The sequence below is a fragment of the Grus americana genome, chromosome 13, assembly GCF_028858705.1.
Source record: "Grus americana isolate bGruAme1 chromosome 13, bGruAme1.mat, whole genome shotgun sequence".
Lineage (NCBI taxonomy): Eukaryota > Metazoa > Chordata > Aves > Gruiformes > Gruidae > Grus > Grus americana.
Window position 1 is genome coordinate 19,678,607 of NC_072864.1, and position 14,476 is coordinate 19,693,082.

A 14,476-nucleotide genomic window follows, 5' to 3' on the forward strand; every position below is an offset into this window, starting at 1 on the left:
TGCTCACCAATCTTAGAAAAACAAAACCAACAAACTGGAAGATAATGCAGAGATTTCCCTGTAAACAACATTTGAACTTGCTTGTTCATGTATCTGAGGATAAAAAAAAAAAATAGAAAGCCATTATAGAATAGCACTGGTAATGTGGGGCAAGGGGATCATACAGTACCTTTCTTTTAATCAGGTATTGGAAGGAAGAAATTCTACTCTTAACAACCCCAAAAGAAATACTTAATTGAAGATTTTAATGCACCAGCAAAATTTTGGAATTTTCAAGTAACAGTTTTAGGCTAATAGCTATTCTTATTTGGTCATCATTTGTTAGGAAAGTGACATCGTCTGTGTTTTACAGTGACATTACTTTGTACTGTGGCCAAATGGAATAATTCACTTAATGTGTGCTCGTCTTGATTGCAGCACATCTTCATTGCCACCTCTTGACTGGCCTTTACCAAGTCATTACGGGCAGTGTGAACTGAAAATAGAAGTCCAGCCTAAAACTCATCACAGAGCCCACTATGAAACAGAAGGAAGCAGAGGAGCAGTAAAAGCATCTACTGGAGGACACCCTGTAGTGAAGGTAGGAAGTTTGGCTTTCTCGAATAAAATATAATTTTTTAACTACAATTATTGGCATTTACAATGCTGTGAATTGTTATCTTGTGTGAAGCTTACAGTCCTTCTGGATAAGTGGTTTTTTCTCCCTTCAATGTAACTTGTTCAATAAATAGTTAGTTTTAGATGTTTAAAAAATTACAGTTTGCTACAGTTACAGTGCATGTCACAATTCTATGCTGTATGCAGTTTCATGCTTGTGAATGGATCTGCAGTGCAATAGTGTATTGCTTAATGTATTCAACATGAACTTCAAGGAGGGAGGAGTGTGTATGGGGGCAGGTAAGACAAGTCATGATAATAGATTAGTTGGAGCTGTACTGAAATACGGTATAGCGTAATTTGAATCAGAAATCGTCTTTCTTTTGGTGTTGAGACAGCTTCTGAACACTGTAAATGCCTCTTGTTCATGGTTTTATTGGGTTATTTCTGTGAAAAGGTACCAATACATTCTGTTAACTTTCTCGTAAATGTTTGGAGTAAATTAAATTTTACTCTTCTCTTTCTTCAGCATGAACCAACGGTTATTGCTCACAGTTTAATAGTATCTATCTCCTTAAAAAGTAAGGCATCACCTAGTTTCATTAGATTTGGACTGGTTATCTGTAAGGGCAAGTAAGACTTGTTTCTTGCTTTTTTTTTGACTTAATTTCCATTGTCTTAATGGAATCATGCAAGCTTTATTGTCTCCTTAGAACAGTTTTGATCAGTTTCAAGAAAATGCAGTAGTGCAGGCAACAGTCATCATCTGGCTAACAGATAGCGGTGATACACCGACTGTTTTGATAACTGGTACTGCCATTAACAGTTGCTTTGGCTGGGTTCTTTAGCTAATGCTAAATATTCCAAATGCTAACGGCATCTAAAGTGTATTATTTAAATACTTTGCAAACACCATCCAATTATTATTGAGCTCCAAATTGGACATAAGGCCCTGGTAAATTAGGCTTGGCTTTGATAAGAATGCTTTGCCATCAAATACTCTTTGAAGGGAAAGATGCGTGGGTTTGGATTGTGGGTATAAACTGCATGCACAAGCTGTGATGTGCTCCTCTCTGACTTGCAGAGTACAGGTGAGTACACAAATATCGTACTCTATGCCGGGAAGACTTCTGGATTAGTTAGGGGTGGTCACTGATGTCTCCTCTAGTATCTGTGGTGCCAGCTGGCTCATGCAGCTTGAAAGGGAACCTGCCCTCTCATTCACTGGATGTGGGGAAGATTGTGCTGAGGAGCTGTGGGACTTCTTAAGATGCCTTGATTTATCAGTTTGCCACATCCTTGGGTGAAAGTAATGTCTATTTGTTCACCTCAGTCTTGCTAAGTGGTCTTTATCTTAATCTCAAGCCAGGTTAAGATAAAATTTAACTGTCCATTTATAAGTCAAATCAGACAACAATTATAAAATCCTTATAAGACAAATAAGGAAAAAAAATTAGTCCGATTACATTAAGGTTACAGCAGGGTTTGTCTTTTCCCCCCAAATTCAGGATATTTCCTGTTCTTTTCCAGCAAAATGGTAGTCAGAGTTTCAATCCTTAGTCTTTCACTGTAGCAGTCTATACATTAAAAACATATTTGATGGTTTTATCCTATTCCAATAGTTGGAAGTAACTCATTACAATTTGAGACAAGATGTAAAGTGCTAACAGGATTGGCATAATCAGTCCCCATTCTCTTTCTCATACTGCAGTGTAAACATGTTACTGCTATTTCCCCTTAAAGTTTATTCCTCCTCCCTGGCAAGCAAATTCTGTCGTGCTTTGTAATTACATCAGTTTTGGAACAGCTCTAATGTTATACCTATATTGCTAAAGATGCACCAGCAGAATTTAAATGTCTTGTACTATCTGCTCCTTTTTCCTTGCCTAAGCAATCTCCTTCCTCCAAACTCTTCATCTGATGAATTTCTTCTCTCAGCCTGACTCCTAATCGTATTCTTTGGGCTATTTATCAAACTGTTTTTGCTCTGATAGCTTACCTTGAATTTTTTCGTTTCTCCTTTTTTCCTCTTAATACTTTGTATCTTTCTTTTCTCTCCCTCCAAAAAAGAGCTGGTTACCTGCATCCTGTCTTCATTCTTGAATGTCTTTCCTTATCTTTCTGTTTCGATTCTTAATCTGAGCTCTTCATCCAACTTTCGTGTTCCCTATGAAGTTGTTCAATGTTTTCCTTCTCATTGCAATACCATGGCCTAACCAGCTCCAACTTTCTCCTGTTGTCAGCCCTACTAGATTTCTTAGCACGGTAGAGGCAAAGGTCAAATGCTTATCAGGGAAATCTGCTGCAAACCAGAGACCTTTGAGGATGCCTGGACTAGGCTAGAATCTGAAAGTTGGCTGGGCACACTTCTTCATGTGGAGCATTGTGTTGCTTTAGCAAGTGGAGAACAAGTAGATGCAATTTTCACATGCGAAGGTGCTGGTACTGGAATTGAACACAGCATTGGTGTGGACAGAAACTTGAGAGATTTTAGCTGACAAAATAAGTCTCTGCTGAGTTTTTAGGGGTGATTGTGTCTGGCGCTGGTATTTGCATTAAGGGAACTTTTTTTCCTGATGTTTATAAGATTTGATAAATATATATAGGCTTTCTTTTGCTTACAGAACTAGATACTCCTGCAGGTACTAGATGCAAGTTAGAAAAAACAGTAATCTGTGACATACAGCAATGACTTGAAAAGCTTTATTTGCATTAGAATTGTGAAATACCTTGCTATGACAAGAATGCTGTTTTAAAAATGGGGATAGTATTTATGTGTCTGACAGTCTCATGCTTAAACACATGGATTGTACTATGCCTGTCTAAATTAAAATGAATACAAATGCAAATCAATATTCTATTTTGCAATTTGGTCTCTTCCAGCTGTATTAGAAATTAATTGTTGTGCTTCATGGGAGAGAGGAAGTTGTTATGAAACAAAATATCAATTTTATTAACTTTACTCACTGCTGGGAAAAACAGTATGCTGTTTGTTTGGTGAAAGGTAAATACTAAATAGCTGTGAGCAGATGAAAATTACTGCCTTTAAATACAAAAAGCACTTCCGGAAGCTTATTACACAAATCCAGTTCACGATATGCATTACTATTTGTTTCTGACTTAACTTTTCTTTTTGGTGCTCTTAGCTTTATGCCAGTCACTTCCATGTGTTTGATCATTGCAATAAATTACTTGGCATTTTCTTGTGTGAAATAGCTGTATGTTAACCGGTGTCAGAGACAAGAAAGGATGTGGGTGAATAGAATATTTCAGTTGGAAGGGACCTACAATGATCATCAAGTCCAGCTGCCATGTCTTTGGGCACCTGAAGGCCTATGTGTTTTTGCTTGCTACACAATTTGTTTTGCTCTTGAACGTTATTTTATAGAAAGCTAGAGTATTTAATTTCTGAACTGTGAAACGTCTGTAGTTCTGCATGTGCAGTTGATGTATTATTTAAAATAAAGATTTTTAAGATAGTACATAGCTTCAAGCCATTAATCTATTAGTGCGTGTCATTAATCTATTGCTAATACTGTACCATACTTGTTGCTAGGAGACTAAGCTTCTGACAAATTTGGCATCATCTGTTGTGAGTAAGTTTAATCAGCTTATTTCCAAATGTGAGGAAATGAAATGAGTGGAGCATCATGCTTTGCTTTGTAAGTCCATTGACTTTAAGGAAGCAAATTCTGTAATGAAATTCTCTTGTTTTCAGCTTTTTTGAGGCACAGTGTTATAAATAGCAGATGCCTGTCATTTTAATCTCTGCTTTCTTGTGAATATATTTCAGCTAATCCATCATCTGGAACAATTCATTTTATCTTGCTAGAAAATCTGCAAGATAGAATCATAGAATGGTTTGGGTTGGAAGGGACCTCAAAGACCATCTAGTTCCAACCCCCTGCTGCGGGCAGGGACACCCTCCACTAGACCACGTTGCCCAAAGCCTCATCCAACCTGGTCTTAAACACTTCCAGGGATGGGGCCTCCACAACCTCTCTAGGCAACCTGTTCCAGTACCTCACCACTCTTAACAGTAAAGAATTTCTTTCTAACATCTAACCTAAATCGACCCTCCTTCGGCTTAAACCAATTACCCCTTGTCCTATCATAACGCTGACAATTTTCACAGGGAAGGAATAAATAGCTTGACAGAATGGTTAGCATGAAGAAAGATGGCAGGTGGAACTTTTGTCATCCATTTATGTAGAAATTCTGTATTGCATTGTCAGGAGACATAGAAAGCCTCTGAGCACTGTCTACCTTTACCTTTCTAATTCAATAGGTTAGAGTGCTTACTGTACCCATCTGCGAAGCCTTTTAAACAAATAGCTGCCACATTTCATCTCACTCTAAGTGAATGATCATCATTGCTTGAATTTCCCACTCTTCCCACAGGTCAAATTGTACATAATAAAGTAATGTTTACACTTACAGTTAGCTAGAATGAGATTTTGCTGTTATCTAAAATGGTTAGGGTTCTTCATGAGACTTCGCTTGGAGAATGCTGATGATCAAAAACATGTAAGCATTTTAGAGCAGGTGGGCACATGATAAGGATCTCTCAGGGATGGTTTGGTTGGTTTTTTTACTTTTGTAGTTTAGCTTTCTGATGTAAAGTGACTTTTTTTTCTTTTTCAGACAAACTTGTTTGGTATACTGTATTCCTGCTATTCATGTCTTTAAACTATTAATGGCCTTAAACTGAAGGAGGGTAGGTTTAGATGATATAAGGAAAAAAAAGTCTTCTCTATGAGGGTGGTGAGGCAGTGGAACAGGTTGCCCAGAGAAGCTGTAGATGTCCCCTTTCTGGAAGTGTTCAAGGTCAGGTTGGATGGGGCTTTGGGCAACCTGGTCTGGTGGAGGGTGTCCCTGCCCATGGCAGGGGGGCTGGAACTAGATGATCTTTGAGGTCCCTTCCGACCCAAACCATTTTGTGATTCTATGTCAACTTCTGCACTTTTTTGAGCTTTCTTAAGTATTTTAAATTTAATGATATCTTTTGGTAATAAATTCCACAAGGTGCATTATGCACAACAAGGAGTATTTCCTTTTTATCTTTTGTCCTGATGCTGTTGAAGAAGATAATCTACATAATATTCTTCTTTGTAACCATACAATGTGATGTACTGAGGGACTTTTGAGCTAACAGCTACATGTTAGCACCATTCTGTATACAAGAAGCGGTATCTGTCCTGCAGCCATTTACCACAGTGGGAATCCATTCCGGATGTGAACTATGATAAGCATAATTTATTCTAAAGTTGATCATGTATCTGCAACAGATGCTATAAAATCCACTGTACGCCATGCATGAAAAACAAATTTGGGGTAGTGGTACCTATTCAAAATTCGCTTGTACCGTAAGCATGTTTTGCATACTATGAAGCATTTAAGAATAGAATCATTTATCAATTCCTCTGCAGTAATCAAAAAGCATTGTGTTATCCATATGGACAACTCAGCAGTATTACAGCTGAAGAAAGGTGTAAGATCAAAAAATAAAGAAATGTTAAATAAAAACTAGTTTATTTAAATGGTTACGCCCTTCTAGTCACTGACAAGCAAACAGTAACCTCCTGTGTGAGGTTTATTGGAGACCGGTGAAAGAGGGACTCAGTCAGCTCTGAAGTGATTGTAGAGCTTGAAGTCATGACTGAAGAGCTGCAGTGGAAGAAGTAGTAGATTGAGCTAAAGTAAACTAATTTTGATCTACTTTGAAAATTCTGAAACAGGAATGTGTCCTCAAAAAGTCTGTCAAACTCTGCCTGAGTTCTGGTGGAAGAAAGTATAACCTACAAGAGAGGATCTAACCAAGCAATGTCAGAGATAATCTGATAAAAATAAATGAATGAAGGATTGTCTAAATGGGCGTGTATTTCCTGGCCTGTAATTCTGTGGCCGTCACCTTTTCCTAGGTGTTCTGTGTGGGCAATTCATGTAACTACTTGACTAACAGGTATAATATCAGAGGTCTCCCTGTTCTCTATGCCAAATAAACAGCATGTTCTTTCTGTGTTTTGTGGCCCTCCCCATTCTTCCTGCCTTTCACTTTTCAATTTTTATTTTTGTCTTGAATTTCTCCCTGTTTTCTATATCACCAGAAGGTAGGCTGTATCGCAGCTCTAATTGCCTACTGTTGTTTGGTGACAACAACCTGCAAATAAATCTAGAAGGCAGAAGGTAAGTCTCAGCCTGTGTGAACCATGTAGTAGGCTATATTGGGGAAAAACACTGACCTTTGGATGAGATTCTAAAAATACATATCTTTCAAGGACAGTTTGACTATATAGGCATCTTCTGCTCCAGAATCCCTAAAATAGATAGTAAAAGCCATATTGATGCATCTATTATATGTTTGAATACTCAGTCTAGAAAATGCAGTAATTAATGTGGAAAAACATTTAAAATGGTACACCGGATGACACAGTTGTCTGCATTTTGTATCATACATTTACTAAAATGTGGAAAAGTAGTAAATTTTTTCCAAAGTAAACCAAATTTATGGTTTTTTTCCTATAGGTTATGTGGGAATGACCTATTTCTGTCCTGAAAGGCTTGTCCAAAAACTGTCCATAGCATAATTAGGCATTAGGAATTGGTATTTCAGGAATAGCACTTTTTTTTTTTTTTTTCAAGGGTGTAGAGCAAACTGCAGATGGATAGTGTATTGTGATGGCTAGTTAGCTGTGACTGGCACTTCTGCACTGTCTGAAGTTGTACTATTAGTCTAACACTATTTTAGCTATGAATTGATCTCCTTTCTCGGGTAGCATAGAAAGGGACAGGACTCTGAGCTAAAACGCTCTTCAAAATATGCCTGAAATTGGTATTTAAAATGTTTTCAATCCTGTCCGCAAGAAGCGAGTGTGTAAGAGTGTGTGGTTTCAGAAATAGAAATCCAAGTTTTTAAACCTTGAAGGATGTTCTGTATGTTGTGTAAACATATGGTATCATAACAATAATGCACTGATATTTGCAATTACTTGTTTGCTTTACACCTTTGCAGGACCTGTTTGTGATGACCGTTAAAATGTTTTTAAAATTGGACTTGTGTCACTAATAGTTTATTAAAGTTTGTTCCTTTTTGTCTCAGTATTTTTTTCAGAATTGCAAAGGTCTGTACTATTTTAAAATCTTCAAGTCAGTCTACTTGGTAAGTTTATTTAGCAAAATAGGAAAGAGGATGCTTTTTTGCTGTGCATGCTTTTCCTTCTCAGTTGATGGAAAGGTACATCAAATAATCAAGTGATAGAAAATAGTACTGCACTTCAGGAAGGGGAAGTAGATGTTGTTTTGGTTTAACATACTTAATTATAAAAGCAGACATTTCACTTTTTGTAACATTATAACCTTAGCAGAACCGGAATGAAATTTAAAAAAAGAAAATAATTCATTGTGCCATTAAGACTTTCTGAGCTAGTGGTTGGGGTGTTGCTGAATAGATCTGAATGGAGTTTTCTTCCATGAATTTCTTCAGTTTTTTAGACATTCCATTGAATATTACAGGTCAGCACTCCTTGTACCCTCTGCAAGGCCACAAGAATGACTGGTCAGTCTGACTTTCAATAACTTCCCTCAACTGATTTCTTGGTTTTATATATATGGGTTGTTTCAAACTTTTCAAAATGCAACTGTAGATAAATTCATGATAAATAGTACCAGTGGTGTTAGTCATTGTGAGTCTTTTGTTTCAAATTATGTTCATCTTCATGCCTTTTGATCTTTGCCATCCCTTGCCTTTATTCACAAGTCATTGTTAATAGGTGTGAGCTGTTCAGCTTGGCAGAGTAGCTCGTCAGCTTTTAAACCAGTGATCTTCACTGTTCTTTAGGAAAGTAGCTGCACAGCACCTGAAAGTGAAATTCTTGTGGAGAAATATCTGAAGAAAAAAGTTTGGTTCTTCAAAGCCATGCACCGGTGCCTCTCTGATATTGTTGTCCAAAAGATTCCAAGCTTGCGGGTCATGTCTCTGTTGTCTGAGGGCAAAACTTTTCAAAGGCGGGTTTGGGGGTTTTTCTTTAAATGAGACTTTTAAAAAATAATATTATTTTACTTTAGTGAGGTCTAGCAGGTTTTGTTTGGCAAACAACTGTTCAGAAGCAGATGTTCTTTTCCTTTAGGATTGTTTAGGTTTCATGGTGAATTATGCCATGTCTTTACTCATACAGTCTTCCAAGGTAAAAGTAAAAATACCTAATTCAAGCGAACAGCTTTACCCTTTCTTTCACCTTCATATAATGGGACCTTCGTTCTCCTCTTTTTTTTACCCTCCTTACCTTGTAACTTTTGTGGGGGGTGTTCTAAGGAATACAGAAGTCACTGAAATGCATCTGGCCGACATGAGATTGTCAAGGAGGAAATAACTAGTTACAACATGCTTTTTTGTATCAAGGTGTTGAAAAGCCTAGGAAATCTCCATCTGAAGTAAATACTTAGTAAGTGCTTATAGTTCTTAACAAAGCTGTGTATTTCCTTTCCTGTTCATCATTCTTCAACTGACGATTTTTATATGGACACTAGTGCATTTGGTAAAGCTAGAGTTGTTAAGTCTTTTGTTCACTGAACTTAGCACAAATTTTTCCCCTGCCCTATCTTGTATTTCCAGACTATGCCTTATTTTTAGGGAGGCCTATTTGTATGTAAAAGCTTTCTTTCTAATCAGCCTACTTTACCAATCCAGTAATGCCATAAGCAGTGAATTAATTGTGTAGAGGGGAAGGAGCACTAAAGTGGTGATAGAATCTTCATCTTCAATTAGCAAGCAAAGGCAAGGCACGTAGAGGATAAAACATGAGTATTTACCCCAGTGAAAGTTTGGTTAAACATGGCAATTTCCTAATTTTGTAGGAAAATTGCTTTTAAAATACAATCAAACGGGTTTTGGCACGGTCTGAAAGTTATTAGTGTCTAGTATTGCTTGATTGCTGAGCATAAAGCTTAGCTAATGAAATTATTTTTCTAACTTCTTCCCCTCAAGTTTTAGTTCCTTCTTTTTTCTTTAGTTTTTGGTCTGAGAGAGTAGACATGTGAAACCCAGACATCACTTCTGGATTCAGTGACACTGTTAGGTATTGGGTTTTTTGTAAATAAACAAAGGTGGTTTTGGTTCAGAAAAACGGGCTATTTCAAAGTATACTAGTATTGTCAGATAAGTACCTGTTTACTGTGAAGTGTATGTTTTCTGTTGGATATTTTTCTCAGGTCTTGTTACAGGTCTTAAGAAATCACATCTTGTGGATAAATAACTTTACATTTGAGTAGAGATTGTAATACTTGCCCCACAACAATAAATGGAAAATATAGACAGAACATTCTTAATTTAAGAATGTTAGTTCTGTAAAGGGAGAGGAGGTAAAACTTCTAAATATTAAAGACTAAAAAAAGTCGTCTTGCAAGATCGTTGAGTGTTGCAAGCTTTCCTTTAGACCAGAGCATGGAATTGATGACATGTGAGCCAGATATGGCTGCAATATAATTTGCATGTAATCTGGAAAAATGCTAACTTCTTTTTTTTTTTCCAGGTTGATGCCTCTTATTTAATGTGACCTGTTTGCTTTTCTCAGCAAGGAGAAGGTTCTTGCCACTACCTCAAAATTCCAAGTTTAAACACTGCTGTTTTCAGTGATCAAATTAATCTATATAGTGTGTAATGTTACACATTTTTAAAGGATTTTTCCATATGTGCATTAAGAATGTATGAATGTTTTTGTAATATCAAATACAACTTCTTGATGATCCTAGAGTTCTCTCATTAACTTACTGTCTTTGTAGTTATTTGGTAAAAATTGTAAACTAAGAATTGCCATGCATGCATGAGTTCACCGTATGCAGTATAGTAATACAGCTGGAACTGCTTTGGCATGAAGCTCTTCTGGTTTATCCTGTAGTGACCTTCACTCTTTAGCCTTCCAGCTTTAGTTTAACTTACGCATGCACTGACCTTTGCTATGGAAACGATATAGAAACACAAAAACAACTTGGCTGAGTTTCCTCTGCAAAGCAGTGGGTGGTGTATCAGTGTTCTGTTACAGAGGAGGGTTTCTAGAGGTCAGTAGTGACAGCATGCAGTAACTTACCAGTTGTCTGCAGCACAGTGTTTGCTACTCCTGGGAAAGTGGTACATCTTTTTTTTTAAAGTAAAATTAGTAACTGTTTTTTGTAGTGTGCAGCTGTAGGACTGCACATTAATAGAGTCGATGCTGAAAGGTATCCTTGAAAATATACCTAGTGCTCAACCAGTAGTTGTTACTGTCTTTCTGCAAGTGACCCATGAGTGAATCTTGGGCAGGCTGATATTGTAGCAGTTTATTGTAACGCATCTTCATCGTGGTGATTCTGCAGCACTTACCAGTAGGTTGTAAAATGCTGTTAATTTAAATATGTATGGTCTGTATAGAGACACTGTATTCTTATTTGCATATATTTATTTGTAATATTTGTGTATTCTTTATTAAGATGAACTAAAGGTACAAATACCATGGCTTCATTGTTCTTTCAAGTTAATTATGTGGGTATGTTCATTGATAAACAATTAGCGATTTATTTTCTTTATTGACTTAGATGTTTGGGCTGTTCAACTTACAGAATTGTGCATAAAGCAGGTGAGATAATAAGAAAGTGCCACCCCACTGTCAATGAAACTAAGATCAGCATTTTTTGGAATGAGAACAAAACTGTATTTAAAAGGAATGCATTTTAAATTCTAAAATATGTCATTTTTTCCTGATTTGAAGTTGATTTGGGGTAGCAAGTCTCCTTCGTAATTGACAAGACAGGTATTGCACAAATGATGGCAATTCAGGCTCTAAATATCATTGTTTCTTTTGGGGGAGCGATGATACCATTCCTAGGAGATGGGAGGTAGTTCAGATTCTGTGATAATTCAGTCTCCAGTGGGAACCAAGTGTGGTGGGCAGAAGTTACACATTGCTTACTATGTAAAGGTTTTGTGTAGGGAGAGACATATCCAAGCTTTACTCTCACCCAGATTACTCATATAGTGGACTCCAGAATACTGTCGTACTCTTCAGCAAACTGCTGCATGCACCTGCAGTTAAAAAAGGTAGGAGTATTTCCAGGGGAATTAACAAAGTAATCCAGCATTGTCCTCTGTTCTCAGGAAAGGTATGACGCGGGCTGTCTAATTATGCAGCGCTAGGCACAGCGGGTTGGTGTCACTGAAGGCTTTGAATGATTATGTAATAGAAATTACATGGGATGTGCAGGCATCCTCTCCACAAGTTATCAGGTCATTTTCTACCTACCCCTTGGCTCACTGGCCCCCTGAATACAGATGCTCTGTAAATTTTTGATTTTACTCTTGCAGAATCCAGGTCGTGCCTAGAATTGTCAGCTCACTTATTAGACAAGATTTAAGGGAAAAATGTTAATTCTAAAGCACAGATTTGTATAATAATTCTCTTCTTCCCCACCCCCCTGCTTACTTAATTGCCACACTTACTCGCACACATTGGTTGTATTTATGGCCTTAAATTGGTTTTCTCTTATGTTGTTCTCTTTTTATTATAAACCTTGAATAAATACAATAAATCATCTGTAATGCAAAGCATAAATTTATGAAGTTTCTGCTGCCTTGCCAATATGTTACTACTCTGCCTATATATATATATATATATGGTTATATATATAATTTTTATATATATATAGATATATATAGTCCAGTATATAACAGGACTTCATTGCAGACCCTTTACAGCAATTCATTTGAGATAAAGCCATGGTGTAAGCATCCAACTGACACAGTTTGTTGGGGAGGGGGGAGGCCTTGTTGGCTTGTTTGAGACTGGTTTACACTAGCATGGCTTTTAAGTTTGTATGAAATTTTCAGGGTTTTTGTCCTGATACTATTACAGAACAGTTTTAATTATGAGATGCTCTATTTATATGTTTGTGTATTATGACATGCATAGATCTCTTCTAAATTACTATAAAAGTGTATTCCATTTCATTATAATGTTTTTCCTTGTAGTTTCCTTGGGGCATTGGATTTCTTGTTTGTTTTCATGAGTATTCCTCCCCCCTCCTTTCTCTCTTATACGACCAGTATCTCTAGAGCTGTTGCGTACATGTCCATCGTTAAGGAAGGGGAAGAGAGCTTTAACTCGAAATTAGCTTTGTCACACTGACCTCATTTGGAAGTTATTCAAGTTTTTGAATAGGTTTGGCTTGTAATTTATATAATTCCCAGTATTAGAGTGAACACATTTAACAAACGTCACATTTAGGCTGTATTCCATTGTGTTAAGATTTAATTTTAACTGAGGAAAATGGATGGTGGAGTCACAGTGTTGAGAACTTGGGACAAGATGGCTGCTGGAAATGCTAAATTAATACATATCCTTAAATTTTCTTTAAACTCCTAAAATAATTCAGACTCATAGAAATTATGAAAATATTAATCTGGTATTTTTTTTAAAAAAAAAATATTTTGGAAAGATGTTAGAGTCCTGCATCAAGGTTTGTTGCGGTGGTTTTTTTCTGGATTTAGGTCTGTTTGTACTGAGAGCTCTAGTGAGAACAAAAAGATTTTACATATTTGACAGAACAAAAGCCATATGTACAAAATGCAAATAAATGAGATCATGTAAGAAATTAGTTGGAAATATGTCAATTACAGGACATTGTATTTGATTAAAGCTGCCACAAATTTTAAAGATTGCTTGGCTTTTTGTGGCAGATTTTTTTCCTTCATTATAACCAGGGTCTGAAGGGGTAAGGATTGTTAACCCCATGAGGAGATGCAACTCTTCAATTTAACATTCAGTTGGTTTGTTCTGCTTGCCTGTGCATGCCTGAATTCTCGATGGTAGCTGGAATCAGGTGAGGAGACGGATGAGAATTCACTGAGTTGAAGGAGAGAGACCAGTCTGCTTTAGCACAACCTCATTTGTAGTCTGTATACAATGTAGTACAAATGTAGTCTGCATTTCGTGGTAAAAGTTGAACCATTTCTCTGTGGCTTTTAAAGGCACAGCAGTTGGGAGTTGTACATCTCCCAAGAAAGGTACAAGGAGATTTGAGGACAACAGAATTCTTTGTCTACAACTACAAAAAGCAACATGGTCGCTTTACTGCTGTAATTGTCTAGGGATCTCCCAGCCCAGAAAAGCAATAGAAGCAGTAATTCTGAACAGTTTCCTTTCTTTTCTCTCTATTCATTTAAATAAATAATAACAATAAAAAAGGTAGAATGAGCATTTTCTCTGAGAGCAATTTCATAATGCTGTGATTGTACCAAATAACATACTCGCTCTATCAGCCTTTTGTGTCAGCTGTTCCAGATATGTATGTAGTTGGTCAGTAACAGCTACATGCTGTAGCTTGGCTGCAGTATGTCTCTTTCAGGAATTCTTTTAGATTTTGTGTGTGTGTGTGTGTGTGTGTGTGTGTGTGGTGTTGGGTACAAAGAGGTAAAGAACAAGCCTCAGTTGTTTTGGGTTTGAGTAAGCTCAGTTTTATTTCTCTGAGGTGGTCTACATTTTGGCTGTTGTGCTTCTCGACCACATTTTACTTCACTGGGCAAATGGGAAGAAGGCTAAAATATGACTGTACTGTTGTATCTAGATGGATTAATTAATGAGTATTACATCTTGGACAAAAGCATTCACGTAAGGCAGAAAGCTTTGAGAATGGCTCTTTAATGTTCCAGACTTCCGTCAGAAACCAATTCTCTGTTCTTGATTGAGAAAGCTCTAATGAACAGGATGGGTAGGTGCTGTCATAGCCGTAACTCGAATATAGAAAATAGGCATTCATTTGGCGTGCATAAAACTCACTGCCATTTGTAGTGCATCAAGATACAGGGGATCTGTAGTTGTGCTTCTGATTTCTGGGTGTGGGTGTGCTTTGGATT

The 14,476-nt window shown here is 37.0% G+C and overlaps 1 protein-coding gene across 4 annotated transcripts in view; it reads left to right on the top strand.

Annotated features, from left to right (window-relative positions):
- The window catches only part of NFATC3 (nuclear factor of activated T cells 3), a 76,346-nt gene that overhangs the window by 28,232 nt on the left and 33,638 nt on the right, over positions 1–14,476 (top strand). For 2 of the 4 annotated variants that reach the window (XM_054840084.1, XM_054840086.1), the window contains exons 3-4: positions 418–580; positions 7,697–7,756. In XM_054840084.1, the coding sequence (XP_054696059.1) occupies positions 418–580; positions 7,697–7,756 (223 nt within the window). The remainder of the gene's footprint in view (positions 1–417; positions 581–7,696; positions 7,757–14,476) is intronic. The other 2 variants (XM_054840085.1, XM_054840087.1) reach the window with 1 other exon arrangement.